Below are 18,443 nucleotides of genomic sequence, written 5' to 3' on the forward strand. Positions count from 1 at the left end.
TAGAATGCCTTGTTTATGACTGAAATGATTCTTTAAACAGATCTGGATCTCCGGAGATCTGTTAATTTCCCTAAACCCATCTATGTGTAGTAAGAGTGGTGGTATGTTGGTAAATCAGCTCTCCAAAAAGAAAAAAAAAAAAGCCCCGATTTGTAGCATTTGCTGATTTCCATGGTGTAAAACTGGAAGATTTATCCAGAAGGCCTAATATCAAAATAATATAAAAAATAAAGAAAAGATCAAATGAAGAGTATGAAAGAAATATTCAAGGATATTTTCTGCTGTCGGAGGAAAAAAATTTCTAGATAGAAAGGGACTGTCAAGTGCCTGACATATTGAAGGCAGACCTGCACTAAAGTGTATCATTGTGAAATTTCAGAATACACAGCAAAATACTAACCCTAAACATTTCTGGAGAGGGAGAATTGGGTCACATGACCTGGAATTAAAATTGTTTGGCTTCTTGTGAGCAACACTGGATGCTGACAGGGAGCAATTTCCTTCAAAATTTGGAATGAGAATTATTACCAACCTGAATTATATACCTAGCCAAGGTATTTAAATGTAGGTAGAATAGGAACTTCCCTGGCAGTCCAGTGGTTAAGACTCCGTGCTTCCAATGCAGGGGGTGTGGGTTTGATCTCTGGTCAGGGAACTAAGTTCCTACATGACGCGCAGTGCAGCCAAAAAAAAATATGCAGGTACAATAAAGATATTTTCAGACTTGTAAGGTCTCAAGAGACTTTCTTGGGAAGCTGTGGAAGAGATGATTCAAAAGAATTGAGAAAGAGAATGAATGAAAGAGAATAGGAATATTTACCTAATTCAAAAGTGGCTAAAGAAAGCTGTAGGATGACGTCCTAGAATGACACTTGTATGTCAGATATGGAGAACAGTCAGTCTAGTTTGGAGAAGGTCAGAATGCTCCAGGAGAGATGTCACCAGAGGATGGAAACTATAGAATTCCTGATGTAGCTGAACATAACAAGAGGATATTCAGACTTCTCAGGGATCGGTTGGGGCTGAGTTAGTGGTAATTAGAAAAGTTAAGCTTATGAATAACAATACAGTTATTAACTCCAGGAGAAAGTGTTTTACAGAGAGGAAAATTTGTATGGCATGGCTCAGATGAATATGTCTATGTAGTCATAATAAACTAAACATTTAATATTGTTCTATCCAAAATGACTTAACAAATGTCATTCTCAATTCTTTCTATGTAGTTATGTGTACCCATTGCTATTGGTTCAAGATAGTTGAAAGAGAATTAAAATCTCATCTTCTGTAGTGGCAGGATCATAGCCAATGGCCTATGGAAAAAAACCAAGAGGTAGCACTATGAGCATTTGCTCTGGAAATGAAGTGGGAGTGGGTAGGGACAGAACTGCTCTCTTTTGTAATAAATTTTGAGAACTTTTAATTCTTTAAACCATTCCTTGAAAATTAAGCCCTTAGGCATCCATTTTTATGATAAATTAACTTCTATCCATCTAGACTTGTACCAGCTGTCTGCTGTCTTTGGGAAAGTTGAAAAATAATCATGCAAATCATTTTCTGTAGGTCTTAATTCCCTTGCAGAATACAAGCTGAGAAATCATACTCATATTTAACCTTGATGAAAATAAAATAAAATTTGTTTAAGGAAGATTTTAAGCTGTCAGATGACCTTGGGATTTACTGTGGAATTTTCTTAAATTACTGGGATTCTTAATTCTTTCTCCTAAAAATCATATGTAAAGATAATTACAGTTGACCCTTGAACAACACGGATTTGAACTGCAAGGGTCCACATACTTGTAGATTTTTTCCATAAATACATACTACAGTACATGATCCACAGTTGGTTGAATCCTCGGATGTGGAACTGCTGATATGGAGGGTCAGAGAGCCAGAGGGCCAACTGTAAAGTTATACTCAGATTTTTGACCTCGGGGATTGGTACCCCTAGCCTGCGTGTTGTTCAAGGGTCAACTGTACTTATTAATAAGAGAATTCTTGTTGAAATTTTCCTGAGCTATTTTAATGAGTGAGTCCTTAACAAAATGATTCTTAAACTTTCTTTTTCAGATTTTGTTATGCCTGTCAGGGGGAATTGAAAGACCAACATGTAAGTTCATGTGCTTTGTAAATATTAAGTATTGTACAATAAATATTGAGGAAATAGTATTATAAGTTTTCAATAGATTGTTATAGACCAGGCTCATATCAGGTTATTCCTTAGAAGTATAACAGTAGGTAGAGATAAAATGGGAGCTATTACAAACAGTTGTTTTGTAATTCTGCATTCTAATTTTGCTATAAAGATATTTTAGTACTTTTTTTCAGTTTGTAAGCTAAACTGAAATACTGAAATATTAGTTTGGAAATACTAAAAGTTTTTTTCTCCATGTTGTACTTTAGGCACTCCTAACTTATTTTGAAGTTACCATTTAAGGTGACCGCAGACCAAAGGTTATTCCCCCATGTGCCACTGAGAAAATATTTTTAAAAATTTCGATGGGGCCAATTGGAACATATAAACTTATATAAAGTTGCAAATAAGATAGATCACTGTCTAGTTTTAATTTTTTGTTAATTTAGTTACATGTCCATATTTAAAACTATACTTTATAAACTATATAAAATATTAGTTGAAAGGATGGCTTGTTTTATTCTACTCTCACATTTCATAAAACAGTTGTATCGGAGTTTCCTGGTGGTCTAGTGATTAGGATTCGGTGCTTTCACTGCCGTGGCCCAGGTTCAATCCCTGGTTGGGGAACTGAGATCCCACAAGCCTTGAGGCATGCCAAAAAAACCCCCCAAAAAACCCAAATATATATATAAAAAAACAATTAAAAAAACAATTTTATTAAGTTTTACATGCCTCTTTGACATCAGTAGCTGCATCCTCACTAGAACCACTATTTGACTCATTTGAAAGTTTTTAAGAAGACACCATCTATTTTAAATAAATTTATCTTATTTTTATTTATTTTTGGCTGCATTGGGTCTTTGCTGCTGTGCGTGGGCTTTCTCTAGTTGTGATGAGTGGGGGCTGTTCTTTGTTGCAGTGCGAGGGCTTCTCATTGCGGTGTCTTCTCTTGTTGTAGAGCACGGGCTCTAGGCGTGCGGACTTCAGTCGTTGTGGTGCACGGGCTCAGTAGTTGTGGTTCGCGGGCTCTAGAGCGCAGGCTCAGTGGTTGTGGCACACGGGCTTAGTTGCTCTGCGGCATGTGGGATCTTCCCAGACCAGGGCTTGAACCAGTGTCCCCTGCACTGGCAGGCAGATTCTTAACCACTGCGCCACCAGGGAAGTCCCCAGGGGACTTTAAGGACTCAAAAACGAAGTTATTCCCTCATTTCTTTTTTTTTCTTTTATAAATTTATTTATCTCATTTATTTATTTTTGGCTGCATTGGGTCTTTGTTGCTGTGTGCAGGCTTTCTCTAGTTGCAACGAGCAGGGGCTACTCTTCGTTGCGGTGCACGGGCTTCTCATTGCGGTGTCTTCTCTTGTTGCAGAGCACGGGTTCTAGGCGCATGGGCTTCAGTAGTTGTGTCTCGTGGGCTCCAGAGTGCAGGCTCAGTAACTGTGGCACACGGGCTTAGTTGCTCGCAGCATGTGGGATCTTCCATGGACCAGGGATTGAACCCATGCCCCCTGCATTGGCAGGCGGATTCTTAACCACTGAGCCACCAGAGAAGCCCCTTCCCTCATTTCTAAGGAGTACTTTTTTGGAAGAAATTAATTGCCTTCTATTTGAGAATATATAGTACATTGGAACTAATAAAGTTGGTAGGTGAGTAGGGAAAAAGTGATAGAGATATAAAAGAGCAAAGCAACTTGAATGTCTTCTAACTATGCTGTACCTAACTTTTGGAAACTACTTTTTAAATTTAGTTTTCTTCTTTTCACTGCAGGTCTATGTTTGCACTGTGTGCCAAAATGTTTTTTGTGTGGACTGTGATATTTTTGTTCATGACTCTCTCCATTGTTGTCCTGGCTGTATTCATAAGATTCCAGCTCCTTCAGCTATTTGATTCCAGCATATAATACACATTGAATGTGTTAAAAAGACATTTGCGACTGTAAATAAAATGATTCTTTAGAAGAAACTCCAGTGAAGAACAGTTCGAAAGGAAAGTCTAAGAAACCTATTACTTTAAAGCTTCCTCTGTAATGATTGGTAAAGTATTTACTTAATGGTGTATATCTAATACCACCATTTTGGTGGTTTGTTATCTGAGACTGGCTTACCTTTTATAGTTCAGGTTAATGAACTATCCTTGTTAGCCTCACTCGGGTTCATACCCAGGGACTGTTTAACTTAATCCCCCTCAACTTTCCTACCCTGGGTCATCAGAAAAATGTAGGTGAGAATGTATGATGAGGTCCATGTTTCAGGTTCAATGAAGATATACTGTTATAGGCAGGACTCTCTCTAGGATATACCCTTCTGAGAGTGAATCAGGTTTCCATAGCAAAGGTATGTTTATTTTAAATCTATGAACTTTAGTCACTCTAGATTGAGTTTAACTATGATATTCATGATTTTATAAATAACAATTCTTAGTGAAGAATGTTATCAGTAAAGAAAATGTAATCCCACCCTGGAGAGTCTATTCAATAAATCTTGGAGGAAGCCCAGGAATATGCATTATTTTCAGTTATATATATATATATATATATATATATATATATATATATATATATATACATATTCTTTTTCAGATTATTTTCCCTTATAGGTTATTAGAAAGAATTATGTATTTTTAGCAACACATGTGTGCACACACACACTAAGACATAATTTGACCAAAGTACAGATCTTTCTCCCAAGAGTCATACTCTTTGCGCCTAGACCCAAATGGTTCTTTACAAGTAAACAGACTTCGGCTCTAGGTAACCAAATTAACTGCTGTCTTCTTTCCTTTTGCTCTGTCCACAAGAGGTATCAGTGGCTTGAAGGGGATGCCTTTAACATAATCAGAATATTTTATCTCCCCCTACTTGAAGTAAAAGAAAGGCCATGAGTAGGCACCTCTTGAAGAGTTACTTAGAAATATATTAGACACACACTCACTGTATACTGTATATAAAAGGGACATTGAGTGCCTTTTTGGGGGCTGCTTTATCTCTTTCTACAATTTTGGGGTTTATTTGTATACTTGATAAGGTTAAGGTGAATATTTTAGTTAGACATAAGGAGGAATTTCTAGTCTCAAAATTATAGAGAGGGCTTCTCTGGTGGCACAGTAGTTAAGAATCTGCCTGCCAATGCAGGGGACACAGGTTTGAGCCCTGGTCCGGGAAGATCCCACATGCCGCGGAGCAACTAAGCCTGTGAACCACAGCTACTGAGCCTGCGCTCTAGAACCCACGAGCCACAACTGCTGAGTCCGTGTGCCGCAACTACTGAAACCCATATGCCTAGGGCCTGTGCTCCGCAACAAGAGAAGCCACCACAATGAGAAGCCGGCACACTGCAACAAAGAGTAGCCCCCCACCACCACCACAACTAGAGAAAACCCGCGTGCAGCAACGAAGACCCAATGAAGCCAAAAATAAATTAATTAATTAAAAAAAATTATAGAGAAAATCCTGGTTTGTTTTAGATTATAGAAATAAAAATGGTGATCTAATAATACTGTAAGTTCTGGCCTTAGTTTCCCTCATGGAACTCCACAGTATACTACAATAATGAAGGAAACTTTTTAACATTAGGAACCTTTCTGAATAGTATGTCTTTCTGAGTTCTGTTTGATTAGAAAACTCCTTAAAGCTTAAAATTCATTATGAAAATTAGATTCATTTTAAATACTTTTGAATGTATACATTTCACTTCATATTCTTTTTTATTTTCCTGAAAGTCGTTTTGTTTTAACTGAAGCATTTAGTCCATTTATATTTAATGTGCCTACTGATACATTTTGGTTTAAATCTACCATCTTACTTTGTGCTATTTGTTTCAACTACTCCATCTTCATTTTTCTCTTCTTTCTTGCCTTATTTTTTTTTTTTTTAATTTATTTTATTTATTTTGGGCTGCGTTGGGTCTTGGTTGCTGCGTGTGGGCTTTCTCTAGTTGCGGTAAGTGGGGGCTAGTCTTTATTGCGGTGCGCAGGCTTCTCATTGCGGTTGCTTCTCGTTGTGGAGCATGGGCTCGAGGCGCATAGACTTCAGTAGTTGTGGCACACGGGCTCTAGAGTGCAGGCTTAGTAGTTGTGGCACACGGGCTTAGTTGCTCTGTGGCATGTGGAATCTTCCTGGACCAGGGATCAAACCTGTGTCCCCTGCATTGGCAGGAGGATTCTTAACCACTGTGCCACCAGGGAAGTCCCTCTTGCCCTTTTTTGGATTGCTTGTTTCCCACCATTCTTTGTTTTCCTAAACTAGTCTGGAAATTTTATACTCTATTTTTATTCTTTTAGAGGTTATTCTAGAAATTACAGTACACGTAATTCCGTAACTTGGGTCCTCTAGAAAGTAGAACCTCAGGCAAAGGTGAAAGTATTGTTGCTTTATTTGGGAGATGCAGATCTAGGGAAGTATGGTTAAGGAAAAAAAGGGAAAGTGAGACAAGGAGAAACAATATGTTATCACAGTGGCCAGGCTTGATAACAAACTGTGAAGAGTCATAGGAGTCTCCCAGCAAGTGTGTTCACTTAGAGTTTGGGACTTCTCCAGAAGGTTTATAAAGAGAAGCTGCCCCTCTGCACAGTCTGTCGAAGGGAGGAGGGGAGGGTAATGCAATTTCCTAACTTCTTCCATTTCCCACTAGCCAAGGCTTGCCACACAGGGCTGTGTCATCTGGTCCTTTGGTAACTGCTAAGGGAGCCAGCTGTCAGGCTCAGTGGTGTGGCGTTGCAGCCAACTCTGGAAGGTCAGATAGGCTTGGTGTAGTTCAGTTTGGACTCCAGCCCGCTCAGGAAGCTGGGCAAAGGCAGCAGCAGTGCAGAGGAGGAGGCGGGCAGCATCTTGGAAAGAAGGGCGTGGCCAAGAGAATCTGAGGAAGCGCTGCTTCCAGTACTCCTTCATAACATCAAAACCTAAAGTTAACTTGTACCTTTACCCTCCCCACGGATAACACATTTAACCTCACTTTCCTCCTTCCTCACTTATTTATTATTATTGTTGTACATTTAATTCTTTTGGTGTTTCACTAGACATTTATATTTGTTTTAATCAGTTAGTATTTATTAAGATTTAATCACATATTTACCACTTTCATGGCTCTTGATTTATTCTTACATCTCAGATCTGTTGAGGATCATTTTCCTTCAACCTGAAGTACATTCTTCAGAATATACTAGTGTTCAGAATATATAGTATGCTACCTGTTATGTAAGGAAGAAGGAAAAATAAGAATATATATTTGTCTTAGCAAAAAGAAACAGTGGAAAACAATAGAGAAAGTCTGTGAAACCAGAAGTTGGTTCAACCAATTGACAAATATTTTGCTAAGTTGACCAAGAGAAAAAAAAAGAAGACTCAAATTACTAAGATCGAGTGGAAGAGGAGACATCACTATGGACCTTACAAAAATAAAGATTGTAGGGGAATACTACAAACAGCTGGGGAAAAGAGTGAATTTTAATGGGTATAGAGTTTCTTCTTCGAGTGATGAAAATGTTCTAAGATTGATTGTGGTGATGGCTGTTCAACTCTGTGAACATACTAAAAACCACTGAATTATGCACTTTGAATAAGTTACGTTACATGTACGTGAAGTATATCTCAAGAAAGCTGTCTTTTAAAAAAATGAGGGAATTCTCTAGCGGTCCAGTGGTTAAAACTCTGCGCTTCCATTGCAGGGGGTACGGGTTCGATCCCTGGTCGGGGAACTAAGATCCCACAAGCCGCACCACGTGGCTGAAAAAAAAAATTTTTTTTTTAAATAAAAAGAAACACTGGAAGAATACATAGGGAACTAATAAAAATGGTTGCCTGGGGTGGTGGTGTAGCACAGCGGAGAGTAAGAATTATTTTTAAATATTTTTATATAGTTAACAATTTTAAGCCCTGTAAATGAATTAAGTATTCAAAAATAATAAAACTTATGGAATCCTGGGAAGTTGTGGTGAGGGAGATGAAAGTAAGGTAACTAAATGTTAGCTGTTAGTTGAGGGCCTGAAAGCAATCATGTTCATCAAATAAGGTAATAGGTATGGAACTGGAGGTTGGAGGGGAACTGTAATAAAATTTCTTTTTCATTTATTTGGGTCATAGTGCAAACAATACATTTCCACCTATATGTGGCAATATGTGCACTGTTTCTGTTTGTTGTGACCTTGTTTGCCCTTGAGAATAATTGCAAGGTGAAGATTGCAGTAGTATTTGGAGGCTGAAGAAGAGAGATAAGTAGATTAAAAGCATGTAAGTCCTGTATTTAAGAAGCACCGGTAACCCACTGTATATCTGAGTACATGCCATAATCAAACACTAACGTATGGTGAAACAGTGCGGGAACAACAGGGCTTCTGCTGCTCGGAATGGCAGTAGGGAAGAACTGTAAACATTTTGTAAGATTTCTCAATACTTTGTGAAATTCCTCATGTTTGTGGTCCTGTGTTCAGCTGTCTGTATCTCTGTAGTGATCGGCAAATTTATAACATGAAATAATTTCTTGAGTGGTGAGAAGGAAAGGGTACAACCAGCCCTTGGGAAGTGGGGTGGTGGAATCCCATGATCTTTAGTAGGTGATAGAGTTTAGGTGAAAGGGCAAGAAGTTTGAGTCCCTGAGGCCTATAGTAAGGAAGAAAAGGGCACAGGAGATTGTCATGTTTCTGGGAAGTAGCCTCGGGAGTGTCCTAATACCCCTTTTGGGTCCAGTTCTGCGGAGCACAGGCTCCGGACGCGCAGGTTCAGCGGCCATGGCTCACGGGCCCAGCCGCTCCGCGGCATGTGGGATCTTACCGGACCAGGGCATGAACCCGTGTCCCCTGCATCGGCAGGCGGACTCTCAACCACTGCGCTACCAGGGAAGCCCTCTTTCCACATTTTGTAATTCTCTTCTTGGGAGACTGATGGGGTTCTTATGGGATTTAAATTCTTGATTTCATGTGACTAAATTGTTATTTGAGTCACACCTCAGGCCAGAGCCCTGGAAGTAATGCACAGTTTGTTCATTTATTCATTAATTCACTCAACAAGCCTTGTACACCTGCTGTCTGTCTGATGAGACCCTAGCCGTCAGGATATAGACACCAAGAAGAAGACACAAACCCTAACCTGTGGCTCTGTGACCCTCCCAGTCTAAGAGGCAGACCTTTAAAGACGTCAGCGTGGGGACTTCCCTGGCAGTCCAGTGGTTAAGACTCTGCACTTCCACTGCAGGGGCCATGGGTTCGATTCCTGGTTGGGGCACTAAGATCCCACATGCCGCGTGGCGTGGCTAAAAAATAAAAATAAAAAATTAATTAATTAAAAACAAGTGTGAAAGTGCTAATGCTAAACCAAGTGCCTGGGAATGCAGAAGAGGGGCTGTAAAATGGGCTCAGAAGCAAATTCAGGTGCCTGAGGGGACCAGGCACATAATGCAAATATTTGAAAAGGGGCCAGGTAAATGCAAAGTGGTAGCATCTGGAAAGCACTGGTTCCATGTAAAGGAGGCAGCCTCTAGATGCTGGGCTCGGGTAGAAGAGAGATGTCGATTTCACCGTACACCTTTCTTTGTACCTTTTGAATTTTATACATGTGCATTTGTGTACATGTGCACATGTGCATTTGTTACCTAGTCCAAAAGAAAAACGTTTTTTTCAAAGGAGGTAACTATTACTCAGCCACAGCCTATTTTTTCTTTCTGGGAATGTAGTTTCCCTCGGGCAGTATATTTTGATATTTAAACAGAAACTGAAAAACTGGATTTTTAAGTGAATTCTCCTAAGTTTTAAATGTTGACGTCTAATTTTTTAAAACCACACGGGCTAAATAAAACTTGCTTGCAGGCCGCCAGTTAACGCACTTTGGCCTGGCCAGTCTCTTCTCTGTCCCTTATTAGGGCAGAATCTTTTAACTTTTAGGTGTCAGGCTTTTCTGGGATATACCCGTTTTAGGGGATAATTCAATTTGGATTTTAGGTATTTAGAATCGAGTCTTTAGAGGAAGAGGGAACTTTTAAGGATCTCTGGAATCGGTGATTCTAAGGGTGGTGTCTGGATCAGTAGCAGCAGCAGCAGCATCGGGAACCTCTTAGAAATGCATATTCTTGGGCCCCATCACAGGCCTATTGAATCAGAGACTCTGGGAGTAGGCTTAGCAATCTGTGTTTTAACAAGTCCTCCAGGTGACTGTAATAAATGCTAAAGTAGGAGAAGCACTGCCTCTAATCATATTACAGAGGTACATAGATAACTTAAAAAACAGGTTCCTGGTCATAGAATTCTTCTGAACTTAAAAAAAAAATTAACTCAGGTAGCTTTACAGAAACCAAATCCCAAACCTGGAATTGATTTTTCATTTCTTTAGATTCTCCTTAAGAAGTTATTTGTATTAGAATTTTCTTTTTATTTTTATTTTTTCAGTACGCGGGCCTCTCACTGTTGTGGCCTCTCCCGTTGCGGAGCACAGGCTCCGGACGCGCAGGCTCAGCGGCCATGGCTCACGGGCCCAGCCGCTCCGCGGCATGTGGGATCCTCCCGGACCGGGGCACGAACCCGTGTCCCCTGCATCGGCAGGCAGACTCGCAACCACTGCGCCACCAGGGAAGCCCCTCAAAATATTCAGATAATATAAATATCTACTTAGAAAATTCAAGAGGATTTACAATCATATATTAAAAGTAGACCAGGGACTTCCCTGGTGGTGCAGTGATTGAGAATCCCCTGCCAATGTAGGGGACACGGGTTTGAGCCCTGCCAGGAGGATCCCACGTGCCGCACAGCAACTGAGCCCACGCACCACAACTACTGAGCCCGCGTGCCTAGAGCCTGTGCTCTGCAACAACAGAAGCCACCGCAATGAGAAGCACGTGCACCACAACACAGAGTAGGAGCTGCTCGTCACAACTAGAGAAAGCCCGTATGCAGCAACGAAGACACAATGCAGCCAAAAATAAATAAAATACATTTATATTTTAAAAAGTAGATCAGAAAGAGTCCTATACATCATCAATAAACATTTAGAAAATAGAATAGTAAAAAAAAAAAATTTCACAACGGCAACAAAATCTACAGGGTGCTACAGTAACTGTAATGTGCATTGGACACAGATGTACATAACATTATAGATGAAAAGTAAGGTTGATTGGGCAAAATTTTACAGGCAGAACAATCAGCAGTGCAGAGAGGTTCCCTTGACCTCTAAACTTCCTGTAAAAAGAATTGCTGGTCTAGGAGCAGCTGGATGTACCGGGGAAAGTATTTCAAAAAAACACTGTCCTTGTTATATGTGTTAATACAAAAGTTAGGAAGGGTCAGCTATTTAACAATGGTTGCTTCTTGGCTGGGTAAAAGGCCCTGTTGGACCAGAGCTTGGCTAGAGGAGTTCACATGCCGATGAGGCTGGTAACAGCTTGAAGACTTGGTAACTCAGCAATTGGCTAAACTACCAAAATGGAGAGAGCATGAGCTTTCTGGGACACCTGGGTTTGCCTTTCCTTAATATCTAGCTTTTATAGCAGCCAAACACAGTGGTTAAAAGTGCAGACTCTGTTGCCAGACTGTCTGGTTAATCTGAACCCCTTTGTGCCTGGGTTTTCTCATCTGTAAATTGTAGGTAATAAAAATAGCTACTTCATTTGGACTGTTAAAGGGATTAAATGGACATATCTAAGGTTTTTAGAACTGTGCCTGGCAAGTAGTAGGCTCTAAGCAAATTTTAGTTATTATTGGTAATAATTACACAATATTATTGAAATGATTTTTAAAACTATAAACCCAGAAAAATTAAGAAAGCAGGAGGGGACCATCAGCATACAGAATATTTTAACAAATTTTTGGAAGGTGGAAACTCAAATGGAATGGTAGTAACCAGTGAAACAGACCAAAGGAGCCCACAGCCTGAATACACATGTAACCCCTGGGAGACTCTGTACCTTGTACAGAACCCTGGAGCAGCTGGGGGCCCAGAATGCCAGGTTGAAGGCGGACAGGAATGATGGGAAGGGCTGAAAATCAAGAGACTAAATTAAAGTCTCTGCATGAGACAGTTGACTCCATCCACCCCACCATCAGACTATTTAATATGCAGGTGTTATTAACACTGAGGCAAAAAATTAGTGGACTCTTCTCTTCTAAAAAAATGGAATAAACTGTTTCAGCTGACTTAGAGGAGCTAGGGTGGGCCCTGGGCATCCCAAAATGAAGAATACTTCAAGAACTGGCCATTCTGTGCTCAAGGAACACACCAAGTGAGCTTTCAGCTACTAGCTCTGACTTTACAGCTAACTTGAAATCATTTTCTGAGGTGTTTCTCTGACATTGAGGGCTTCTCCAGGGTAAATCTTGGCTCCCCAATCTGTTCTCCATAAAGTAAAGGGCTTAGGTTCAGGTCACACTCATGTGGCTTTTCATCAGAATTTTTGGCCATAATTTTGATCAGTCAGCCTTGAAATCGCCTAATTTTCAAACATGAATTGAAAACCAAGGATCAGTATACATTTGAGGAAAGCTGGTAATGTGAAAAATGAACAAAAAGGTAAATGGTAATTAGCCTTGGAGGAAACAGATCATTCAGGAGGCAGGTGAACTTTATTTGTATTAGTACTGATAAAGATAATTTGTATATCCGGACCCACAAAATGGGGGCTGCCTCAGTGGCCCAACCCAAGTCACAAATCTAAACCCAAGTCAGCCTGCACTTAGAGGAAACACCTGTCAAGGAAACCTAATATAAACCAATCTCAATCCCCCAACTCAGCTTTACCTAGTTTGCCTGACCTGCTAGACGTATAATGAATCCCTGACCTCTTAGCCAATCATGCCTCTTCTCTATAAAACCCACTCTTTCCCCCCATCCCTCTGGAGCAGCACTGTGAGACACTGTGCTCCCCCCAGTCTATGGATTGCTTTCCCTTGACTGAAGGACAACAAACTCATTATTAAGTTGTTTTAATTTTGTCATTTGACAGCATAGGAGAGGTTCATAAAAGATTGCATTGGCTAAAAAAATCAGATTGTGTGAAAATAAGAAACAGACAACAAGAAAGAGCTGTGGGAAATTGAAAATATAATTGCCGAACTTAATAATTACTGTTGGTGGGACTTCCCTGGTGGTCCGGTAGTTAAGACTCCGCGCTCCCAATGCAGGGTGTCCAGGTTCCATCCATGGTCAGGAAACTAGATCCTGCATGCCGCAACTAAGATCCCACGTGCCCCAATGGAAAGATCCCGCGTGCCGCAACTAAGACCCGGTGCAGCCAAATAAATAAATATTAAAAAAAGAATTTTGATTGTAAAGTTGGAAGATAATGAAGAGGAAACCTCCCAGAAAGTAAAGCCAAAGCACGAAAGAATATGTGAGCAAAAAAAAAAAGATACGAACTTCAGTGATAAATTCCCATCTGAATAATGGGAATACCAGAAAGAGGGAAAAGAGGATAGTAGGCAGTAGGGAATTACCAAAGAAATTATAGAAGATAATTTCCCAGGGCTGATGGGAGGCCCACACGTTCAGCTTGAAACAAGTCCACTGGGTCCAATGAATGTAGAAAGACCCACACTGAGGCACAATAACTTTGAAATTTTATAACCCACAGATAAAAGAGAAAACCCTAAAAGATACCAGAAAGATGGAAACTGCCGTCAAAGAAATAAGACTTATACTAGCACCAGAAACGTTAACCAATCTTAAATTATTTAGAATAAAACACTTCCGCTGTGGGACTTGGTAGGTTTTGTGAGACCTTTTGGTTCCTGACTAAGCCCTGCTGACTCACCACCCTAGACCATTTACTGGTGATTTCTCAGAAAACTGCAACTTGTTTTGAGTTTCAGTTCCTCAAATATGTTCTCACTGCTTCCCACTAAAAGACAAAGACAGCCTTCGTATTTACACTATGCATTCTCCTTCCATTTGACCGGGGCTCTGGATAAACCTCTAGGTAAGTAAATTACCATCTCTGGCAAAAGTGCTTTTCTTCCACACCTAAACTTATGACCCTCTTATTTCTCTTACTCTTGTTTCTCTCTTTGGAGGCAAGAGGACAGGCACTGGAGTCATACAGGTGTGGATTTAAATCCTTTGCACGACACAGCAGCATCACTGGCACTCATAGCACTTGTAATTAATGAGCATGAAACCTGGAGAGGGCATTGGAGATCTTCTCTCCTCCTGGAAATGGCCTGGATACCAGCAAAACTGACCACTGAACTTTGCTGTAGAAGTGCAGGATTGATTCCAGCTGGTTTGTTGCCACCCTGTGCTTATTTACCTCCAGGGAGGCCTGGAGCCATGGTGTTGTCTGTTGGCCAAACCTAAATGAAACATACTAACTAGCGATGAATGTAGCCCTGTGCTAGGATCTGAGAGACCGGGGGCAGCCCGTACCAGCTTGTTTGAGACTGGTCAGGCAGCCTACTTCGGGCCACGTGACTGGAGTGGCATAAAAGACCCCTCCTCAGGTGACAGTGTGGTTTCCCTGAGACCAAGGTACCTTGCACATATCTAGGTGGTTCATTACCTAAAATGAAGCATGTCCTGAACAACGGAGAAAGGGTCCTAGAAACTGGGGCTGGAGTCTGAGACCTCTCTGATGTTTGCCTGTATTTTTGTACCTTATCCTCTACCTTTATTAAATTCTGAAGTAAGTATACTGTGTAGGGGCTTGTGAGTTTTTTCAGTTATCTGACCCTGTGTACTTGCTGAAGTTGGCAGTGTGAATGGGATAATGGGAACAATTTTTTTTAATTTATTTATTATTTATTTACTTATTTTGGCTGTACCGGGTCTTAGTTGCAGCATGCGGGATCCTTTTTTTTTTTTTTTTAGTTGTGGCATGCGGACTTAGTTGGAGCATGCATGAGGGATCTAGTTCCCCGAACAGGGATGGAACCTGGGCCCCCTGCATTGGGAGCGTGGAGTCTCACCCACTGGACTACCAGGGAAGTCCTGGGAACAGTTTTTGACTTAATTTAAATGCTGGCTCCGGCTTTGTTTAGGAGAAAAAAAGATGAAAAGTGGGAGAAAGACGTAGAACCACTGATGCCAGGTTGGCTGCTGAGGCCATCCTGGTTTGAATTTGCCCTAGTACTATAATTATTCATGGGAAGAAAAGCACAGCAATGGAATATTTTTTTTTGCTATTTTTTAAAAATTTATTGAAGTATAGTTGATTCACAATGTTTCAGGTGTACAGCACAGTGATTCACTTATATATATATATATCTTTTTTTAAGATCCTTTCCTATTATAGGTTATTACAAGATATTGAATATAGTTTCCTGTGCTATATAGTAGATCCTTGTTGTTTATCTATTTTATATGTAGTAATGGGTATCTGTTAATCCCAAATTCCCAATTTATCCCTCCCCCGCCCCCAGCAATGGAATTTAAAGGTGATAGACCCAGAGCCAGAAGAACCAGCTAAATAGGTTGAAACAGAAATAAGGACAGAGGGAAAGTCAGCCAAGAATAGTGAGGCAAATAAGGAAGGCCTCAGCAGCCAGCCTGGCATCCCTGGTTCTAAATCTCTTTCCCACTTTTCATGGTTTGGGCTGTTTTGGCAAAAATGAAAGTACTAAGAAAGAGCCCTAGGCTGCCAAGTCCACCAAGCTTTGGCCAGTTCCTTCTGTAAAGGGAAGGAACATGATACCAGAGGGAGAATTGGGCAGATATTTCTTTTGTTTGGAATGTGACCCTCATCTGATATCCACTAAAGGGACTCTATGGGAGAGGGCATGAAGAGACAACTGAAATGAAGGAGCTCTTCAGTCAAAAAGCCAAGTAACCTTGTGGACCGATAGAGCTTCCTGAGGAACCATTGCTGAAATGTACTGAACATATTAGTGACAAAGGAGCTCTTTTCCTTGCATTAGGTACTGCCAAATGAAGGGCATGCTTGGGCTTAATCAAGATCTTCAATTAGCTGCAACTGTTGCAGAAATGTGGGTAGATGGGCAAATTCTAAATCAGCTGAGCTGGATTAAGGCCGGGCACATAGAGCAAAGCTGGTAGAGTGGAAATATTCAACTCCACCTATAGGTATTAAGTGGAATACCTTGTTGATTCTTGAAATGTTGAGAATGCAAGCACACATCTTTGAAGTTGTTATATGATGATATGGGTATCCCCTATTTTATGCCTTTAACTTAAGTGACAATTGAGGCTCTGATAAGGGGGCCTCCAACTGTTTGGACTCCATAGGTGACCTTACTGTTGAGGGCAGGATAAAGGTCTGCTGTCACAGACCTACTTGCATATTTGCTCTGAATTGGGCTAAATGATGAGCAGAAGATCAGTGTTATTCAGAAGAAAAAACAGAAAGAATAAAGGGTTGAAACAAACCTCAGGACTAGTAAACCAGGTGGCGATGTTCACGAACATTTTCTTCCCCTTTTCAGAAAATGGCCGCCCAGGAGAAAGCCCCTGACGAGAGGATTTCCCAGTTTGATTATGCTTTGCTCCCGGAGCTGTCTGGTCTTCTAGGCATAGATATGCTTCAATATGTAAAGGAAATAGAAAAAGAGGAGCAGAAAGAACGAGAAAAAATGCAAAAAGGCTTTAATTCTCAAATGCGTAGTGAAGCAAAAAGGTTAAAGACTTTTGTGACCTATGACGACTACAGTGCATGGACACCCCAGGAGATGGCAGCGGCTGGGTTTTATTTCACTGACATAAAATCTGGGGTTCAGTGCTTCTGCTGTAGCTTAATCCTCTTTGGTACCAGCCTCCAGAGACTCCCCATGGAAGACCATAAGAAGTTCCATCCAGATTGTGAGTTCCTTTTGGGCAAAGATGTTGGTAACATTGCCAAATATGATATAAGAGTAAAGAATCCAGAGAACAAGTTGAGGAGGGATGACAAAGCAAGATACCAAGAAGAGAAGGCCAGACTCAAGTCCTACCAGAAATGGCCATTTTATGCCCAAGGGACAGCCCCAAGGGAGCTCTCAGCTGCTGGCTTTGTCTTTACAGGTAGTTTGAAGTCATTTTCTGAAATATTTTGCTGGAATTAAGTTTAGGTTCCATGTTTCAGTTGCAATATTGTAAATCTTTCCTCACTTGGTCAATGTGTTATATTAGGTATAAGGTCTCTTTTATTAAAATTCAACTTCAGTAATTTGACTTTAGCTTTATTTTATGTGTAGTACATGTCAATTTACCAAAAATATATAAAAAATAAGATAGTGACTTTTACTAAAACTTTGGACCTTAGACAATACTTGACTGGATTTCTAAGGCCCTGAAAATAAGCTGTGAGGTCAGCCTGACCCCAGTCTCCTTCTCACCCATCCTCCTTTTGCTGCTCTGAAATGATCTTTCTTTGATTCTTTTAATTGCAGCAGTATTGTAGGGTTTTTGTTTTTGTTTTTGTTTTAACCTTAAAGCTAACTCTAACATATAGGGCAAGTTGCATTTCAGAAAATGATACTTTGTTTGAATTATCCTAGCCATGCCATAAATGTTATGACGGCTCTGAGTGAGAATTGTGATAACAAAAACAGCTATCATTTACTGAGTACCTACTTGATGCTAGGCATGGATTAAGCAATAATACTAATCTGACAAACTTGCCCTTTCCCCCCATTTCACAGTTGACTTCATTGAGGCTCAAAGAGTTTAAGAAATGTGCCTAAGGATAACCAACATGGACCTACTGTATAGCACAGGGAACTCTGCTCAATGTTATGTGGCAGGCTGGATGGGAGGGGAGTTTGGGGGACAAAGGATACATGCATATGTATGGCTGAGTAGCTTTACTGTGCACCTGAAACTATCAAACATTGTTAATCGGCTGTACTCCAATATAAAATAAAAAGTTAAAAAAAAAAGAGACAAAATATTTCAATTCATCTCAGGTACACTGCATAGTGCTTGGCACACAGTGTATGTTGGATATATCAAATGTTAATTGTTACTCTTGTTAATTAATTAATAGCAGAAGCTGAAGAAATTCACCTTGATGGTGTTACCCAAGTTGGACCCAAGAAGAAAATTTAAGAGATTTCTGGTATAGAATTCCCCAGATGTCACAGTGTGCTTATCACTTATTTCTTCAAGATGTTACAGTTAATGTCCTAATTGACATAGAGACTGAAGCAGAGTAAAAAGCAGAAAAAACGGATCTTTCTGTCATGTTCAAAAAAGTTGGAGTCTGTAGTTTGATTGTAATTTGCCTACCAGTTTGTGTACCATTTACATCTCAAAATGCCTTAAACCTCAAGTAAGTTTTCTTCTTAGTTTTGAAAGCTAGTGTGTTGATCCCTTTGTAGTTCCCCTAAAAACAGTTGTCAGAAAAGAAAAATATACTTGTCAAATACAAATGTCAAATGTGAAGAAAAAAAAAGAAATGTGCCTAAGTT

General features: G+C 40.2%; 1 protein-coding gene across 4 annotated transcripts in view; it reads left to right on the plus strand.

The window, feature by feature from the left end:
• LOC132516874 (general transcription factor IIH subunit 2) overlaps positions 1-18,443 on the plus strand; it is a 66,381-nt gene that overhangs the window by 15,907 nt on the left and 32,031 nt on the right. For 2 of the 4 annotated variants that reach the window (XM_060143081.1, XM_060143082.1), the window contains exons 15-16: positions 2,068-2,107; positions 16,482-17,055. In XM_060143081.1, the coding sequence (XP_059999064.1) occupies positions 2,068-2,107; positions 16,482-17,055 (614 nt within the window). Of the gene's footprint in view, positions 1-2,067; positions 2,108-3,902; positions 4,634-16,481; positions 17,056-17,675; positions 17,829-18,443 lie in introns of those variants that run through there. The other 2 variants (XM_060143083.1, XM_060143085.1) reach the window with 2 other exon arrangements.

Source organism: Lagenorhynchus albirostris, chromosome 3 (assembly GCF_949774975.1).
Source record: "Lagenorhynchus albirostris chromosome 3, mLagAlb1.1, whole genome shotgun sequence".
Lineage (NCBI taxonomy): Eukaryota > Metazoa > Chordata > Mammalia > Artiodactyla > Delphinidae > Lagenorhynchus > Lagenorhynchus albirostris.